The following is a 19,850-nucleotide window of genomic DNA, read 5'->3' as shown; positions in this document are numbered from 1 at the left end:
CCAAAGAAAATGCTAACCTCTGAGTTTATATACCCTTCTTAGGGCATCTAATCAGCAAAAGGGTGTGGGCCTGGTGCTTTGCATCTAGTTCAAAAGGGTATGGGCCTGGGGCTTTGCACTTAGAAAGTCTTAATCAAAGGCACTTGATTACTATCGCATCCTAAAAGAGAAAACAGTAAAAAAAAAAAAAAAAGAAAAGAAAAAGAAAAAAAATCCCACCTTAGTTAATATTACATTCCCCTAAATCCAACTCTCTTCCTCCTAACCCAGACCTCTCCTGGGCTCCTGAGCATTCTTGTCTTATACCAGGGCTCTTCTTGGGTACCATCTCTTCCTAGTAGCCTTTGCTGTCAATCACCCTTTGCTTTGTTAATGCTCTCTTTTTTCCTGTACAATATTACTTGGTATACATTATGTATCCCCCAATAAAATACAAGCTCCTAAAGTGGGGGTGCAATAGCTAGGGGGTGCAGTGGTTGGAGTGTTGTGTTGGTCCTGAAGTCAGGAAGACTCATTTTCCTGCGCTCAAATCTCACCTCAGATATTTACTAGCCTTGTGACCCTGGATGGGTCACTTAACCCTATTTGCCTCAGTTCCTCATCTGTAAAATGAACTGGAGAAGGAAATGACAAACCACTCCAGTATCTTTACCAGGAAAACCCCAAATGAGATCACAAAGAGTCGGACAAGACTGACATAACAAGCCTATTATGTGCCAGGCTTTTACAGATACTACTTTCACAGGTATTATCTCATTTGATCCTCATAACAACCTGGTGAGGTAGGTGCTGTTATTATCATTTCCATTTAAGTGAGGAAGTCACAATCCTACTGTATTCTGATTAGACCACTTCTGGATTATTGTGTTCAGTTCTGGGCAACACAATTTAGAAAGGACATTTACAAGCTGAAGAACATCAGGAGAAATTGAGTCCATGTCATATGGAGATAGATTGAAGGAAATGGAAATATTTAGCATGGAGAAAAGATTCTGGGCAAGGGAAGAATATTCATAGCTGTCATATATTAAAGGTCTCTCATGTTGAAAAGAGATTGGATTTGTTCTGTTTTACCCTAGAGGTGGGAAGAGGTAAATTTAAATTTGATAAAAGGAAAAAACTTCCATTATTAGATGTCTTCAGGCCATTGACTGACCATTTGCTGTATATGTTGTATAAGGCATTCTTTTTTAAGGTAATAGGTTGGAAAAGAAAACTGCTTAGGTCCTCTGAAATTCTGTCTGAGACCTGAGCTTAAGACCCACCACTTACTAGCTCTATGATCTTAGGCAAATCAGTTCCCATTTCTGGGCTTCAGTTTCCCCATTTGTGAAATGAGGAGGTTAGTAATAGATTATCTCTAAATTTTCTTTCAGCTCTAATTTTCTTTCTCCCTTTAGTTTTTATTGATATCTTTTGAATTTATTCATTGCCCAAGAGTTTGCATAGTAGGAGTTCCATACCCAATAAAATCATGGTTCCGATTCCATTCTATCCCCATGAGCCTTCCCCTCTACCCCTGTTCATGAATCCATCTCTTATCACAAAGAATAAAAAGGCAAGAGGTGGAGAGGTAGTCAGCAAAAGTAGCCAACCCAATTGATTTGAACATTAGGTAATATTCTGTCGTCCCCCATCTCTATAAAAAAGGAAAGGAGGTGCTTTCCTACTTCTCTTTTCTGGAGCCAAGATTTGTTATCATAATTACATAAATGTTTTGTTTTATTTTGTTGCTGTTTTTGTTCTTTCAGTTTGCATTGCAGTCATTGTCTAAGTTGTTTTCCTGATTTCTGTTTACTTTACTTTGCATCAGTTTATATAAGACAACGTGCCAAGCATCTCTGGTCTTCATTTTAATAGTTTCTTATAGCATAGTGTAGTGGTGTCATCTGGTCTGCTGAATTACATAGGACTACTTACCGTTTCACCAAGTGACCCTATACTGTTGAGTTTGTTTAATTCTTCGGTTTATTTTTAATAGGATTTTGGGAGGCTAATGGGTTCTTCCTATGTTACCAGCTATTAACTTGTTACCGTTAGTGTGCCTGCCCGTAGCAGCCCTCTCCTAATTTTCCATGAGCTGAGAAGTCAGGTAACTAAATCTGTTGAAATTGTAGAAATGGTCTCTCTGCATCCATTCCTTTACCTTCTCCAATCTATTTTCCACACAGCTAAAAAAGTACAGATTTGACCCTGTCACTCCTCAACTCAAGAATTTTTAATAGTTCTCCATTCCCTCTGGGATAAAATAAACTTATTCTCTTTGGTATGTAATGCACTTCACAATCTGGCTTCAGCTTGTCTTTTCACTTTGATTACACATTCCTTTCCCTCGTGCATGCTACAATTCAGACAAACTGGTCTACTTGCAATTTCTTGTATACACTATTCCATTTCCTGCCTCTGTGCCTTAGTACAGTTTGTCCCTTTTGCCTGGAATGTTCTCCCTTCTCATGTCACCACAGAACTCTTTGCTTCCTTCAAGGCTCAGTTCATGCGCTATCTCCCTCAAAGGACCTTCCCTGATTCACCTCGTTGTCAGTCCCCTTTGCCTCCAGCTAATGACTCTTTAATCGATGAAGATTAATCTGTTCCCTTTTCGAGTCCAGGGACTTTCACTTTTACGCTTGTATCTCCAGCTCCTAGTGTAGTTCCTGCCACATGCTTAATACTTAATGTTGACAAAATAAAAATAAGTCAAAATAATTATAGACATATTTATTTACATATTGACTTAAGGGTTTCCTAGTGCTAAAGTGGTTTTATGAGTGAAGTGCATGAATTGCAGTGCTGTGAGGCTCAGATAAGAAAGCCATGTGCCTGGAGAGTACTTGCCTACTTTGCAAGTGGTTTTGCAGCACAGTTTGTATTGTTTAGTGGGGCCACCAAAAACTGACCTGAGACAGTTGCTAACTGATTGGTTTGTTGTTGTTTTTTATCCTTGTATACTTAGAGCTGAAATTTCTCCAGATGGTAGGCGATGATTTAAAGGCTGTTACTTCACGTCAGGCAAGAGCTAGAGCTGGAAATTATGAAGGCCACTGTGACATCTGTCGGTGGATAGCTCTTGTGATTCTTGTACTGTAGTCTTTTTTTTTTTTTTAAATGCAATTTATTTATTTAACATATTTGGTTTTCAGCATTGATTTTCACAACATTTTGAATTACAAATTTTCTCCCCATTTCTACCCTCCCCCCCACTCCAAGATGGCTTATATTCTGGTTGCCCTGTTCCCCAGTCAGCCCTCCCCTCTATCACCCCCCTCCCCTCTCATCCCCTTTTCCCTTCCTTTCTTGTAGGGCAAGATAAATTTCTATGCCCCATTGCCTGTGTATCTTATTTTTTAGTTGCATACAAAAACTTTTTTTGTTTTTGAACATCTGATTTTAAAACTTTGAGTTCCAAATTCTCTTCCCTCTTCCCTTCCCACCCACCCTCCCTAAGAAGTTGAGCAATTCAACCTAGGCCACACATGTATTATTATGTATAACCCTTCCACAATACTCATGTTGTGAAAGGCTAACTACATTTTGCTCCTTCCCAACCCATCCCGCTTTACTGAATTTTCTCCCTTGACCCTGTCCCCTTTCCAAAGTGTTTGTTTTGATTACCTCCACCCCAATCTGCCCTCCCCTCCATCATCCCCCTGCCTTTTATTTTTTTTTATCTTCCTCCCTCTTCTTTCCTGTGGGGTAAGATACCCAACTGAGTATGTATGGTATTCCCCCTCAGGCCAAATCTGATGAGAGCAAGGTTCACTCATTCCCCCCTCACCTGCCCTCTCCCCTCCTCCCATAGAACTGCTTCCTCTTGCCACCTTTATGCGAGATAATCCACCCCATTCTATCTCTCCCTATCTCCCTCTCTCAGTATGTTACTCTCTCATCCCTTAATTTCATTTTATTTCTTTTAGATATCTTCCCTTCATCTTCAACTCACCCTGTGTCTGCTCTCTCTGTTTTACATATATATATATATATATACACACATATATATATACACAAACACATATATATACACATACATACACATACATACATATACACATAGATATATACATACATACACATTCACTTATATATATACATAAACATATATATATACATATATATTACATACATACATATATATATATATATATATATATATATATATATATATATATATATATATATATATATATATATATATATATATATATATATATATATGGATATTCCCTTCAACTACCCTAATACTGAGGTCTCATGAATCATACACATCATCTTTCCATGTAGGAATGTAAACAAAACAGTTCAACTTTAGTAAGTCCCTTGCAATTTCCGTTTCTTGATTACCTTTTCATGCTTCTCTTGATTCTTGTGTTTGAAAGTCAAATTTTCTATTCAGTTCTGGTCTTTTCACTGAGAAAGCTTGAAAGTCCTCTATTTTATTGAAACTCCATATTTTGCCTTGGAACATGATACTCAGTTTTGCTGGGTAGGTAATTCTAGGTTTTAATCCTAGCTCCATTGACCTCCGGAATATCGCATTCCAAGCCCTTCGATCTCTTAATGTAGAAGCTGCCAGATCTTGGGTTATTCTAATTGGGTTTCCACAATACTCAAATTGTTTCTTTCTGGCTGCTTGCAGTATTTTCTCCTTGATCTGGGAGCTCTGGAATTTGGCAACAATATTCCTAGGAGATTTCTTTTTGGGATCTATTTGAGGAGGTGATCGATGGATTCTTTCAATTTCTATTTTGCCCTGTGGCTCTAGAATATCAGGGCAGTTCTCCTTGATAATTTCCTGAAAGATGGTATCTAGGCTCTTTTTTTGATCATGGCTTTCAGGTAGTCCAATAATTTTTAAATTATCTCTCCTGGATCTATTTTCCAGGTCAGTGGTTTTTCCAAGGAGATATTTCACATTGTCTTCCATTTTTTCATTCCTCTGGTTCTGTTTTATAATATCCTGATTTCTCATAAAGTCACTAGCTTCCACTTGCTCCAATCTAATTTTTAAAGTAGTATTTTCTTCAGTGGTCTTTTGGACCTCCTTTTCCATTTGGCTAATTCTGCCTTTCAAGGCATTCTTCTCCTCATTGGCTTTTTGGAGCTCTTTTGCCATTTGAGTTAGTCTGTTTTTTAAGGTGTTGTTTTCTTCAGTGTATTTTTCAGTATTTTTTGGGGTCTCCTTTAGCAAGTCATTGACTTGTTTTTCATGGTTTTCTCGCATCTTTCTCATTTCTCCTCCCAATTTTTCCTCTACTTCTCTAACTTGCTTTTCCAAATCCTTTTTGAGTTCTTCTATGGCCTGGGGCCAGTTCATGTTTTTCTTGGAGGCTTTGGTTGTAGGCTCTATGACTTTGTTGTCTTTTTTAGGCTGTATGTTTTGGTCTTCTTTGTCACCAAAGAAAGAATCCAAAGTCTGAGACTGAATCTGGGCACGTTTTCGCTGCCTGGCCATATTCCCAACCAACTAACTTGACCCTTGAGTTTTTCAGTGGGGTATGACTGCTTGTAGACTAACGAGTTCTATGTTCTACGTTTGGCGGGGAGGTGCCAGCTCTGTCAGAGCCACACTCCTCCTTCCCCAAGGACCCCCAGTCCAGCCTGGGCTTAGATCTTCAGCAGGCTGTTGCACTCCTGCTCTGATCCGCCACTTAATTCCTCCCACCAGGTGGGCCTGGAGCCGGAAGTAACAACAGCTGTAGCTGCCCCACCTCCGCTGCCCCCGGGGCTGGAAGCCGAACCGCAAACTCCTTCCACTCCTGCAGCTTTTCCCACTAACCTTCTCCGCAGTCTTTGGTGTTTGTGGGTCGAGGGGGTCTGGTAACTGCCACAGCTCACATATTCAGGGCGCTAGGGCCCCCTCCGCCCGGCTTCTGGTCTGGATCGTCCACGCCGCTCAGGCTGGGCTCTGCTCCACTCCGTTCCCAGCTCCCAGCTCCGTGTGGAATAGACCTCACCCAGAGACGATCCAGGCTGTCCTGGGCTGGAGCCCTGCTTCCCTCTGCTGTTCTATGGGTTCTGCCATTCTAGAATTGGTTCAGAGCCATTTTTTATAGGTTTTTGGAGGGACTCCGTACGGAGCTCACTCTAGTCCGTGCTTACCAGCCGCCATCTTGGCTCCGCCCCCTTGTACTGTAGTCTTATCCATTAGGATTTGAGTAACATCTGGCCATGCTTAAGAGCCTCCCCTCCCTGGTAGTTCTGCTTTTGTCACTGGCCATTTGGGGTTCTTGGACATGCTAGGGAAAGCAAAGAGAGAGTTGTCAAAATGCTGACCAAACCCCTGTAGACTGGCTGGAAAGCTACTTGGAGATTATAGCTCCTGCTATCCTAGAGCTTTTGAAGTAGAAGGGACCTGAGAAGACATTTTGCTGCCACCCTTGCAGGAATCCCCTCAACAGCTTCCCTGGTCAAGGGGGGCTCAGCCAACTTCTGCTTCTGCAACTCTAGCAATTATGGAACTTCTTGCCAAAGGAGCTTTGTTTTTGACTAACTGGATGCTTTGGATTCCAGTAGGCAAACACAAAAGGACTTCTATAAGAAGGTGATGGTATTAAGAACAGTATATGAGTGGGATGTGGAGAAGATGATGTTATGAGGTGAAGGATGGATTTAGGAACTTTAGAAATATTAGGGTACCTGTAAGCTTGTGCTGTGGTTCCTGGATGCTTATAAGAGGAAATTGAAGAGAGTTACTTATCACAGTTTGTTGGACCAGCTATGACACAGTCATCAGGGGCAGAGAATGCACATTTGAAGACTGTTGGTGCTAAAAAAAAAAACTGCTGTCCAGAGCTGTGTTTAGTTTCCTTGGAACTTAAGACAAGGGGAGTTCTAGACACACTTTCTGTTCCGGGAAAGTGAGAGCTATGGAACCAGCCAGGTTAGATAGAAGAAATCTTACTTGAACTGTTTTGAGTTTGTTGGAGTCTCTTGTTCAGTGGTTACGGTCCTGAGTCTGATTTTGGAGCAGCACAAGGACTAGTCCTTGGCAGGTTCATTTGCCTGACTTGTGCACCCACCAGGAGGATCTATACCTTTCTGCCTCTCCTAGCTATTCAGAGGGAAGAAGTTGAAGAGCAGGGCTGGATTTGTGTGTTCACTTACACATACTGTTTTGGGAACTTGAACTGGTTTGTCCAGTAACCTCAGGGCTTTGGTCTGTTTACAGTGAGAGGGAAGCTGGCTTGTGACCAGAAATATTGGGGAGTAGATTCCTATATGAGGCTGGGCTCTGAGGAACATTTGCAGTTCTAGATTTGAAGGTATAATAACCTTAAGTAGCATATTAGAGGGAACATGACATCAAGAATTTGAGTCCAGTCACTGATACATTTGTGGCTGCCAGCTGGCACCAACATTTACTTTACTAATATCATCTGATGCATATAATGATCTGTTCAGGAATCCCCTTGTTCCTTTTTCTGATAGTCGTATTGGGCAGTGCTGTATTACACTAAATGAGATTGCCTTTCTCTTTCTTCCTTCACTTACCTGATGTGCTGGAAAGAGCAGAGGATGTAGGAGTCAGAGAAGCTATGCTTGGGGCAGCTGAGTGGCAAAGTGGATAAAGTGCCAGGCCTGGAGTCAGGAAGATTCATCTGCCTAAATTCAAATCCAGCCTCAGACATTTACTAGCTATGTGGCCCTGGGCAAGTCACTTAACCCTGTTTGCCTCAGTTTATTCATCTGTAAAATGAGCTAGAGAAGGAAATGGCAAACCACTCTATGAGGAGCAACTGAAATGACTGAACAACAAAAAACTATGCTTGCTGGAAACCATGTTTTGCCACTTAACTGGCTTGGCAGATAAAGATTTAGATTTTAACCCAGATCTTACTGATTCCAAAACCTGGCTCAGACATTTACTTGTTGTGGGATCTTGGGCAAGTCATAGCCTTTCTGAGCCTCAGTTTCTTCCTCTGTAAAATGGGGATAATAATAGCACCTGCCTTACACGATTGTTGTGAGGACCAAATAAGGTGATTCATATAAAGTGCTTTGCATACCATAAAGTGCTGTAAGCAGGCTATTTACACTGCTATTGTCTTTATAACCCTGGGTAAGTCAGTTCACCCTTGGACCTTGGTTTCCTCATCTATATTATGAAGGGATTAGATTAAATGATTTTTTAACACCTGAATTATTATATTGCCTCATTCTAAATCCTGTGATATTAGGTAGCTTCCAGGTGTTTGAATTCTTTCCCATCAGAAAGGCATTCAAGCCATTCTGAAATTTTAGCCCTCTACCAAGTCATACCTGTGTTAATATTTTTGGTGCTTATAGCAGGGAACAAACCCTAGAGTCCATTCAGCCTTCTTGATATACATGAGTAAGTCTATCCTTTCTAGTGCTAGATCTTAGTAAGCCTCTTCTGGTGTCTGGCCCCTCATGTAGTGTTCTTCCAGCAGTTTCCTTGAGGCCTGAATGCCTTTCTGAGGTGCTGTTAAATAAGCCAGTACTTCACATGTTTTGTATTGTATATCCTGTCTTAGTTGATTTATATAGAAGGCTTTATGCTACTCAGTGAAGATAGGAGTTCACTAAACATGGTCATCTACTCAAAGTCGGGAAAAAGTTTTTTAATCAAGAATGTAACCCTTCCTTTATGTCATTGTTTCTATGAGAAAATCAGATTTAGCCTCTTTTTTTTTTTCAGCATACTTAGATTTGATACTAGCTGATCTATGTAAATGTCATGTCCTTCAGAGAGAACTTCCATCATGGAATAGTTAACAGTGTAAATGCAGATGAGAATAGCAGAGATGGAAGAAACTCAGAATTCATCCATCATAAACTTTGTGTAATCATAGGAATGCATGCCCCTGTTTATGATCTGAGTCCAAAAATTCAATTTCTCAGTTTTTAAAATACTTTTTAAAATTATTTATTTTTAGCATTCTTTTCTTTTTAAATTTTGTGTTCCAAATTCTCTCCCTCCCTTCTACTCCCTCCCCCACCCACTGAGAAAGCAGGTGATATATTAATTATACTTGTGAAATCATGCAAAACATTTCCATATTAGCCACATTATTTTAAAAAGCATAGAAAAATAGAGTGAGAAAATCATACTTCAATTTGCACTCAGAGTTCATCAGTTCTCATTCTGGAGATAGATAACATTTTTTTCATCGTTAAGTCCTTTGGAATTGTCTTGGATCGTTGTTTTGATCAGAAGAGCCAAGTCTTTCACAGTTAATCATCATTACAACATTGCTGTTGCTATGCACGATGATCTCCTGGTTCTTTTCACTGTACAACAGTTCATATAGGTCTTGCCATGTTTTTTCTGAAACTACCCCCTTCATCATTTCTTATAATGCAGTGGTACTCCACCACAATCACATGCCACAACTTTTTCGGCCATTCCCCAATTAACGTACATCCCCTCAATTTCCAGTTCTTTGCCATCGCAAAAAGAGCTACTATAAATGTTTCTGTAAATCCTCTATAGATCCTTTTCCTTTTTCTTTGATCTTTTGGGCAGTAGACCTAGTAGTGGTATTGCTGGATCAAAGGGCATGCCCAGTTTTATAGCCCTTTGGGCCCAGTTCCAGATTGTTCTCCAGAATGGTCGGACCAGTTCACAGCTCCACCAACAGTTCTTTAGTGTACCTATTTTTCCCTCATTTGTAAGGTGGCACCTAAGAGTTGCTTTAATATGGCTTTCTCTAATATATAGTGATTTAGAGCATTTTTTCTTATGATTTTACAGGTTTGATTTTTTTATTCTGAAAACTTCTGTTTATATCCTTTGACCATTTATCAGTTAGGGAATGGCTCTTGTTATTATAAATTTGGCTCAAATCTGTGCTCAGCCATATATTCAAAAAATGAGGCCTTTATCGAAGAAACTTGGTGGAAAAATTTTTTGTATTATTTCATTGCTACCTTTTAGCAAAATATAGTTTCCCTGGTTATCCCTTTTGATAAGGCCTATTTTAGCTTGTTGCTTTGTCTGAGATGATGATTGCTACTCCTGCCTGGTTTGGTTTGGTTTTTTTAAAGTTCAGCTGAAGTATGTTAGATTCTGCTCCAACCTTTTATTTCTTTGTCTTTCTGTTTCAAGTTTGTCTCTTGTAAACAATATTGTTGGATTTTGATTCTAATCCATTTTGCTATCTCCTTCCATTTTATGGGTGAACTCATCCCATTCACATTCACAATTATGATTACGGTATATTTCCCTCTATCCCATTTTCTTCTGTTTCTAACTTCTCTTTTTATCCTGTCCCTCCTCAAAAGTCTGTTTTGCTTCTAACCACTATCTCTTTTAATTTGCTCTTTTCATTTGTCATCATCCTCCCTTTTCTTATTCCCTTCTCCTATTTTCCTGTTGGATAAGTTGCATTTCTATAGACAAATGAGTATATTTTTATGTATATATGTGTATATATGTATGCATATACACAATATATGTACATATGTATGTATATTCATGTTCATATCCTCCCCTCTTTTAAGCAATTCCAGTGAGAGTAAGGTTCAGGCATTGCCTGCCATCCCCAATTTTCCTTTCACTTTAAAAGCTTTTCTTTGTACTCGTCTTTTATGTGAGAAATTCTGCTCCTTTCTGCCTCTCCCCTCCACCTTCTTCCAGTTCATCCCTCTTTCTTACCCCTTCATTTTTTGCAGAAGATCATTCCAATATAATTAACTCATATCCATTCCTTCTGTCTTTGTAAACTCCTTTTAGTTGCCTCAATGATAAAGTTCTTAGGAGTTGCAGGTACATCTTTCCATATAGGAATGTAGATTGAGACCCTTAACAATTACAAGATCTTTTAAAATGTTAACCTTTTTATGCTTCTCTGAGTCTTTTGTTTGAATGTCAGATTTTCTATTCAGCTCTGGCCTTTTCATCGAGAATGCTCAAAAGTCCTCTATTTCATTAAATATCCATTTTTCCTCCCTGAAGGATTATACTTATTTTTTCTGCGTAGGTAATTCTTGGTTGTAATGTTAGTTCCTTTCCCTTTCTGGAATATCATATTCCAAACCCTTTGCTCCTATAATGTGAAAGCTGCTAAATCTTGTGTGATCCAGGCTGTGGTGCCACAGTATTTAAATTGTTTCTTTCTGACTGCTCGAAGTATTTTCTCTTTGACTGAAAGCTCTGGAATTTGGCCATAATCCTGGGAGTTTTCATTTTGGGATCTCTTTCAGGATATGATTGGTGCATTCTTTCTTTTTCTATTTTTCCCTCTGGATCTAAGATATTGGGCAGTTTTCTTTGATAATTTCTTGAAATATGTTTAGGCTGTGTTTTTAATAATGATTTTCAGGTGGTCCAATAATTCTTAAATTCTCTCTCCTTGATCTGTGTTCCAGGTCAGTTGTTTTTCCAATGAAACAGTTCACATTTTCTTTGTATTTTCATTCTTTGGACTTTGTTCTCTTGGTTCTTGATGTCACATGGAGTCATTAGCTTCCACTCACAGAATTCTAATTTTAAAGGAGTTCTTTTCTTCAGTGAATTTTTGTACCTTTTTCCTGATTTGGCCAATTCTGCCTTTTAAAGTATTAAAGTGTAATTTTCCTCAGCATTTTTTGTACCTTTTTATCAAGCTGTTCTCTTTTCATATTATCCTTGCATCACTCTAATTTCTTTTCCCGATTTTTCCTCTTCCACTCTTATCTCTTTAACTCTTCCAGCAATTCTCATTGGGCTTGCTTCCAGTTAGCATTTTTCTTTGAGGCTTTGTTTGTAGCTGTTTTTCTATTGTTTTCTTCTGAGTTTGTCTTGGTTTTCCCTACCACTATAGTAGCTTTTTATGATTAAATTATCTTTTGTTGTTGTTTGCTCATTTTTCCAGCCTATTTCTTGACTTTGAATTTTATGTTAAACTTGGGCTCTGCTCACCTAAGGATGGGGAGGCACTGTCTCAAGCTTCAGGCTTTATTGTGCTGCTGTTTTCAGAGCTAGTTCTGGGAGTCTACGAGTTTTGAGTACTTCCAAGGTGATGTGCTTCTGGGAGAGGTGTGGTCACTGTTCTCTTGGTCTGTACTTTGGTCTTTACCCAGGAAGGAACTCTGGTTTCCTGCAGGCACAAGTGCTTTTATTGCCTTGGAACTGTGACCAGGGCCCTTGGATGGTTTCTGACCAACCATCAGTGCTCTTCTCCACTGTAGAACTACAACCCAGAATTGCTTATGGGCAGTCAAGTTGCCAATCAATGCCAGCTATACCAAGTGCCAGCAGAGGGTCTCCTGTAATCTCTTTCTGACCAATTTTCCAGTCCTCTTACCATCTCTGGGTTGAGAACATCTGAAACTGCTGCTGAGCTGCTATTGCTGGCACCATGTATTTGGGCTTCCCAGTGCTTTAAAAAATAGATGAATTATGGATCAGACTCCACATTCCAAGGTTGAGTTTACATAGCATAACATGAATAGATTCAGTATATTTTATTATCCAAAACTCTGAAAATTTGGGAAAAATTGAACCATTAAATTTAATTTTTCAAAGGTAGGTAGTACAGTAGCACCAGACCTGGAGTCCAGAAGACCTGAGTTCAAATTTGGCCTCAGACATTTACTAGTTGTATAACCCTGAACAAGTCATTTAGTCTCTGTTTGCTTCAGTTGCCTCATCTGTAAAAGGGGGATAATAATAGCGCCTAATTCCAACAGTTGGTGAGGATCAAACGCAAAGTGCTTAGCGCAGTGCCTGGAACATGGCAAGGAAGCACCATATAAAATATTAGCTATTGTTCTTGTTATTAATTTTGGTCTCTTATGCTTGGCATTTTACTTCTTGCCTGTGGAAGAGTTAATTAATAGGACTTTAGAACTGAAAGAGACCTCAAAAATCATCCTGCTCTTACATTTTACAGATGATAAGGACATTAAGGGGAATGATTTTCCCAAGGTCATCAGTTAGTAAGTGAGGGTTGGGATTTATGCCCAGGTCTCCTAACTTGGATATTTTCCAAATCTAGTGTTTTTTTCCACTATAATATGCTGTCCTCTGCCTCTCAAGAAGGTTTTAGTTGTCTAGATTGCCCGAGGGAATCTTCTTGAGCTCCCTGGTCCAACCAACTGTTATCTGTCTCCTGCATTCAGCCCTTCTGAGGAGTATGGACAGGAGGCTCAGGAGAGCATGTGAGGGGAACAATACTCCATATTCTCCTGAGGGCCAGCTACACTAGCTGCCCTCTTCCCTTCCATTCTTCTCCCAACCCTTTTGATATTTGACGCCCCTTTCCCTGTCTCCCCCATCCTCTCCCAAATTCTGAGAGCCTAAGAATAACTGATTTATGGCACTAATGTAAAGTGTTTTACATCTATCATATTTGATTCTCACAACCATTGAGGTAGCTAGTGAAAGTAATACTACCTTCATTTTACAGAAGAGGAAACTGAGTTTAAGGAAAGTGAAGGGATTTGTCCATAGTCTCGAAGTTTTTAAGTGTCAGAACTAGGATTAGGACCTAGGTCTCCTGACTTCAGGTCTAGCATTCTTTCCATTATACCCCATTCAAGCTGAGCTATGAACTTTCCATAGCAACTTGAGTTGGGGGCAGTCCAAGTATGGCTCCAGGCAGCCACTTGCTCAAGAAGTGCAGCTGGGCACAGGCAGTGGTTATCGTAGTTTGGTTTCCTGAGAAGGAAAGGGGATAGAAAAGAGGAGGAAAAAAGGTAAGCGAATTGAGAATGTGGAGAAAATTGGTAGGCTGTGGTGGCCGTCAGTGAATATGTTAGGAAAACTGTTTATTAAGCCATGCTTACAGATTTTTGGGGGTATGTAGCATGTATCACTAATACCTCTGCAATCTCATGTCTGATCCTCTAAAACTGATTTCCTGTGTTTTCTTGGTTTAAGGAGGAGCCGAAGAAGGTTTGCTTCACATATGACCTGTTCCTGAATCTGGAGGGAAATCCGCCTGTGAATCATCTTCGTTGTGAGAAACTGACTTTCAACAACCCCACCAAGGAATTCCGATCCAAGCTTCTGAGGGCAGGAGGGGTGAGTGCCCGAGGGGCTGGCTTTGAAACTTTTTCATTTTGCCAGGGAGGAGACACCTGGTACTCTGTGAAATAGAAATTCTCCTAAGGCTGAAGTGTGTGCATGCTACATAATAAAGGTGGTTTTCTGTTGATATTAAAACCCTGCCTTTCCTGGTTGGCAGATGGTGCCATCTACATTCTTCTTAGCTAGCTGGTTCCTCTCAGAACTTTAGCATTAGATTTTTAGAGCTAGAAAAGCCTTAAAAATCACATCATTGGACCCCTTTCCCCTTTCCCATTTTATAGATAGAGAAGGTGAGACTGAGAAAAGAGCAGGTTATTTGCCAGGGAAATGTAGTGATTTAATGGGAGATCCTGATGATAATACAGGACTTTTCTGGGGCAGTCCATAGGTGTCAGGCCCAAATATTAGTATAGTCAACTCTGGATTTTTTTAGGAGCCGATTATCTAATTGGTGGATTATTGATGCTCTTTGTCTCCCCCTCACCTTTCTGGCTGCCTGCTGTTAAATTACTTCCAATGAATGGGATGGATGAAGAGAGAGAAGGTGAGAGGCCTGTCAGTTATTTTCTTAAGCTCTTGGTTTAGAGGTTCCTGGCAGGCAGGTTCCTGGATCTGTGTTCAGTTTTAGGATGTTCCAAGTGGCTTCTCTGTGTGTTTTGCTGAGTTATCCATGTCCTTAGACTGTGTCAAAAGCTTCTAGTGACAGCTGTGTTTTATATTGGTGAGCTGTGAGAAGTGTCATGATTGCTTTGGCTTGTCCTTCTTAGTGTGCACGCCTCTGCCCTGCATGGAAGAGTTGGTCATGCTGCTGTGGGGAAGGGAAATGTTGAAAGAGAGGTATGCTGTGTTTCTAGGGGTTTTAGACCTTCAGGCTACAAGTTTGACTTAGAAGTCATGAAAGGACAAAAGTCTGAGAGGCCTTGTTTGGCTCTAGCTGAAGATCCCAGAAGGTGTTTGGGGGTTTGAACGTTGAAGGGCGAAATGGAAAAGCAGTGCCCACAGTGAATGTCTAGGAATTGGAATGAAATGAAGCCTCTTGACTTTGAGAAGATTGTTCACACCGTGCCTTTTTTTTTTTTTGTCTTCATTTTCTTAGGGATTTAATTATAGAGTATTATGCATAATGTTTCAAACCCAACACATACTAAAAGCCTTGGTAGAGGAGAGACTGGAAAAGGGGATGGATGGAAGACTAGAGAGGGAGGGATAAAATGATGGAGGGGCAAGGGGAAAAGAGAGTGGCAGTAGAGAATAGATTGATGGGGAAAAATGAGGATTGAGAGAACTGTAATTTTTATTTTGTAAAAAGATATAAAACAAAAATCATAGAAAGACTAGTACTGTTCCCAATCCCCTATGCCCTCCCAGAGTTCCCACCAGCAAGAGAAACTAAAACTAGCTTCCCTGGTCAGGAAAACTGCCCATTTGGGGGGGTGCCAAAGAAGACACTGGGGCTAGAGAATGACTGTTCCTCATGTTCATTAGTTGTCCAGCACCATCAGTTTTTTACCTTAAAAAGAAGGAGGATAGGGCAGCTAGGTGGTGCAGTGAGTAGAGCACCGGCCCTGAAGTCAAGAGGACCCAAGTTCAAATCTGGCCTCAGACACTTGACAAATGCACTAGCTGTGTGACCTTGGGCAAGTCACTTAACCCCAATTGCCCTGCCCCCCCCCCCCCAAAAAAAAAGGGAGGAAAGGGAAGGGGGCCAAGTTCATTAGTTACTAAGTCTCCTCCTGCTGGCTGTGGGGATCTCTGCAAGGAAAGCCAAAGTCCAAGATGAATGAGTCTGGATGTGTTTTCACAGTAGATGTTTACAACCTTTTCTCCAAAGTGCTTCAGGGCCCTGATGTACTACCTCTTCTCATAGAAGAGAAAGCTTTTGGTAGGAAGTACTAATAGCATCAGAAAAATAGAGAAAAAAAAAAAAAAGAAAGAAGGGGAAAAACAGGCTGTAGCTTGACTGATCTGCAGGCCAACTCTTAAAAGGAATCATTCTATCAGTAAAGAAGGAGTCTGGGCTATGGAATACAGGTTATTAGTATTAGTGGTCTTTGTCTTGGGTGCTGCTGAGAAAGAGGAAGGCCTTGTTAGAAGCTGGTTTGAATTACCTCTAACAAGGCCCTTAAATGCTGCAGACTGGTGGAGGTGAGGGAGAGGGATGGGGTTTCATGCAGCTCTTTTCATCTAAAGCCAATCAGGCAAGCTGAGTAGCCCCTGGTGCCCCAGGAGTGATGGCATTGGTTGTGCTACCTTCCTTCTTTGAAGTCTAGTACCACCAAAGCCAACATCCCACAAAGAGGGTCTAGCTGTATCCTCTCTAATGACTTAAAGACCAGGAGGAATGAGTCTTCAGACCTAGCACAGTATCTTGTACCTAGTAGGCACTTATCCTGTTGAAACCTATGAGGGAGACTTCATTTTTACCTTGGTGGATAGCTTTGCCTTTAGCAACTTTTTATTGTTCATAACCATTCACTTCTCAGGAACCTGTCAGAATTGAGCAGACTAGTTGCTTCCCCTTAAGTTTCTGCCAAAAGGAATGAAGCTAAATATTAAACCAATAATTGACTTGTTTGTGCATGTCCCCCAGGCCTGGTTATTAGCCTTGCTGGTATGAGGCTCAGTTGGAAGTAGAATGAGACTGAATATTGACCATTCTGGTAGAGATATCACCAGCTCTGTACCTCCACTAAGTTAATGGAGTCTGAAATACATGATTAGTGATGTCTTCTCAAGCTGTGGGGTTTATTTCATTAACTCAATTGATTTTCTTTTTTTAAGGATTTTACCTTCATTAAGAAAAGAGGAAAAAAAATCAGTTTACCTTAGTAAGATGTCAGAATTTAGGGGGATAAGGCAATCAGTTTGAAGAGAGAGAATTGAGTTGAACTCTAAGTGGAAAGAAAAGACCTGTGATGGACAACCCAAAGGAGTTCAGGAACCTCAAGGAAATCTATGGATGAAGCAAAGACCACAGCTGCTTAGCTGGGGTTCAGTTGCTCCCCTTGCATCTTCTCCCTGTGTCTGTTTGCCGCTTCTCTTTTCTGGGAGCCTATATGTGGGAGGGACTTTACTCCACATTTTATTTTCAGCTTAACTGTAGTCATTTTGGTAGGAATAGCACATGGATTGATTTCTTTCGACCACCTTTTTAGTGATACTATTATGACACTATCATACTGTCATGAATTTCACATGAGACATGCCCTGATGACCCACTTTGGCCTGATGCTTTACAGTTTCAAAGTGGTTGGTGTGAGAGGCCACACATACCTTCTTTCCAAACATTCCTCTGGGCAGGTGCCCTCCTAATAAGTACTGTGAAGAAACTTTCTCTTTCACTTTAGCTTCTTAAGTTAAATTTACTAATTTTGTTCACCATGGAATTAAAGGTGATAGACTGTGTAATTAATGCTTCTTTAGCTGAATCAAATTCTGAAAAGGCTTATTTTCTGGTCTTTTTATTGTGCATCTTGCTGTGACCCAGATTCTGGAGTGAGCAACAAATATTATCTTTTAGCATTCAGGTAGCTAGCCCCTTCCCTATTCTGCTTTCTGTGCCCATAATTGCTGACTTGGCAAACTTTCTTTCAGCTGGGGAGAGGTTTATGGGATGGATCCCCTGGGAGCTCACATTGGTATGGTTGCCCTGGATCCTTTAATTTCTTGTACCTTTCCAACAAAGAGAGCATTGAAGAGCTCTTCTGTCTCAAGATCGTATTGAGGAATTGCATTTGCAAAGAGAAGAGCTGAAATGTCCTTCTTAAATCTGAGGATCTTGATTCCTCTTCTGATTCTTTCTCAAGTTTTGCTGGATGTTCTTGGACAAGTCACTTAACAGTTTCTTTGTTTCTCAATCATCACCATCTACCTGAAAAATCAGGTTGCTCGCCAACTAAGTTAGGTCAGGGATATGTGGGACTTCATGGTTGTCATTCATCTGTCCATGTTTAGCAGAAGGCATTATAAGATTGCTTATTGCTAGTATTTATCTAGCTTCTCATTGTCTTCCCAAATTGTGTTTCCAGTTGCTTAAAGTCAAATTAATTCTTCGAAATCTTTAATTCTTCAAAATCCCCATAGCACTCTTTCTGGAACATCTGTTTCAAAATGTGCTGCACATGGTACTCCAGTTGTGTCTCCGAGGTCATGTTACCTATTCACTGGTCACAGCAATCCTTCTGTCTTTCCTGGTAGAACTGGCATATAGCAGTACACCTCATCACCCTTCATTTTGAGTGCTGAGAATTAAGTTAATGACATTAAGAGAGATGTCTGACTTATTAGGGGAAAGTACCCCATAAACTGCCCTTTCCCTTGCCTATGAAGGAGACTTCCAGGTGCTTTTAGCTGTAGCTGATACAGCACCTATCTCCTCCCATTTGGGTTTCCACTCTTCTCCTTGCTCATTGATAATATCTGTCTCTTCTTTATTACTAGGTGATGGTAATGCCAGAAGGAGCAGAAACGGTATCCAGGCCCAGTCCTGACTACCCCATGTTGCCCACAATACCACTCTCTGCCTTCTCAGATCCCAAGAAGACCAAACCATCCCATGGCTCCAAGGTTAGTGAGGCTGGAGACACAGTCATTTGGGAGCGTTGTGGCCCAGCTGCTGGAGGGTTCCTGTATTAAGTGCAATTCCCTCAGGTGTAGTCTGATTCTGAGTTTCTGGAATGCCCTCCCCTTGGCATCTTCCCTCTTTGCTCTCTCCCTGGCTTGGGCTGTACTTATCTTTGAGTAGTTCCTCTACCCAGAGTAACAGGCTTTCCTGTATTTGGAAAAAAGACTGCACAGAGTAGTAAATGCTCCTTTTGCTGTGCTCAGCTTAAAATCAGTGGTGCTGCTCATTTCTGCATGATGGACCTTTGGGCTGGCATCTTTCATCATCCTCAGTGTTCAGGGGTTCTTTTTCCTTCTGGAGTGTCTCTGCAAAACTTCTCAGATCTCCTGAGCTATATACACACAGTCGTTAGATCAGTACTTTAATGCCAAGCCCATGAGTGTGGCTTTAGGGATGCTTCTGCAGAATTGCTTTTTCAGTAATGACTGAAAACTTGTCACATAAAACTGTTGAGAGTGGGTGGATAAAGAATAGAATACAATATATCCCACTAATTCCTTACCCTTGGGGATATAGAAAGTGTAGTTAATAGAGTCCTATGTCTTGTTCCAGGTCTACTTGGATTCCCTTCTGTCTTCCCAAATCATCCCTGTCTGAATAAACATATAAGGCAAGCTTATGGGATCAGCCCTTAGAAATGCCACTAGCTGTTACTATATAAATACAAACTTCTTAATGTTCATTTGTCATCCACAGTCTGATGCCCCCATTTCCCCTTCATTTAAACCCTCCCTAGTGGCTAAGGTACATTCAGTCTTTGAAGCAGCCATTTCTCTTCTTGTCACAACAGCTAACTAGTTTATTTAACTTCTTTCTAGCTGTCTCATGTCTTTGATCTTTTAGGTAGTTAGAAAAATGGAAGAGCCCATATAAAAGAGGTTATGGTCCCTTATGCTACAGAATAGACTATTTGTACAGAAGAGCTATACTGATCTGAGTCAGTGGGAATTTCTTAGGTGTCTTACTTAGGTTTTGTTTTCCTCCTGAGATGCCAGTCATATGGCTGTGAAATAAACATTGTGGAGGGAAATTTCTCCTTCAGATGAAGATGAAAGCAGATAATAACTGAAGCCACTTCCAGTCAGGAGAATATATGAGAGAAAACAGGATGCACCTCTGGAGTAAACACTTGAGAGATGTTTTGATAGAGCATTAGAGGGCAGGATGGAATTGTCTCTACTGTGGGCTCTAGTGATTCATCTTTATCCCCATGGCCTAACTATAGAAGAGAGGAAATTCTTCTCTCACCAAAGA

At 40.5% G+C, this 19,850-nt stretch overlaps 1 protein-coding gene across 6 annotated transcripts in view; it reads left to right on the top strand.

Annotated features, from left to right (window-relative positions):
- The window catches only part of MLLT1 (MLLT1 super elongation complex subunit), a 90,781-nt gene that overhangs the window by 49,726 nt on the left and 21,205 nt on the right, over window positions 1-19,850 (top strand). For 3 of the 6 annotated variants that reach the window (XM_036760588.1, XM_036760581.1, XM_036760602.1), the window contains exons 4-6: window positions 13,823-13,966; window positions 14,508-14,516; window positions 18,413-18,538. In XM_036760588.1, the coding sequence (XP_036616483.1) occupies window positions 13,823-13,966; window positions 14,508-14,516; window positions 18,413-18,538 (279 nt within the window). The remainder of the gene's footprint in view (window positions 1-13,822; window positions 13,967-14,507; window positions 14,517-18,412; window positions 18,539-19,850) is intronic. The other 3 variants (XM_036760599.1, XM_036760595.1, XM_036760606.1) reach the window with 2 other exon arrangements.

This window comes from Trichosurus vulpecula, chromosome 1 (assembly GCF_011100635.1).
Source record: "Trichosurus vulpecula isolate mTriVul1 chromosome 1, mTriVul1.pri, whole genome shotgun sequence".
NCBI lineage: Eukaryota > Metazoa > Chordata > Mammalia > Diprotodontia > Phalangeridae > Trichosurus > Trichosurus vulpecula.
This window is presented reverse-complemented; position numbering and strand designations above follow the sequence as displayed.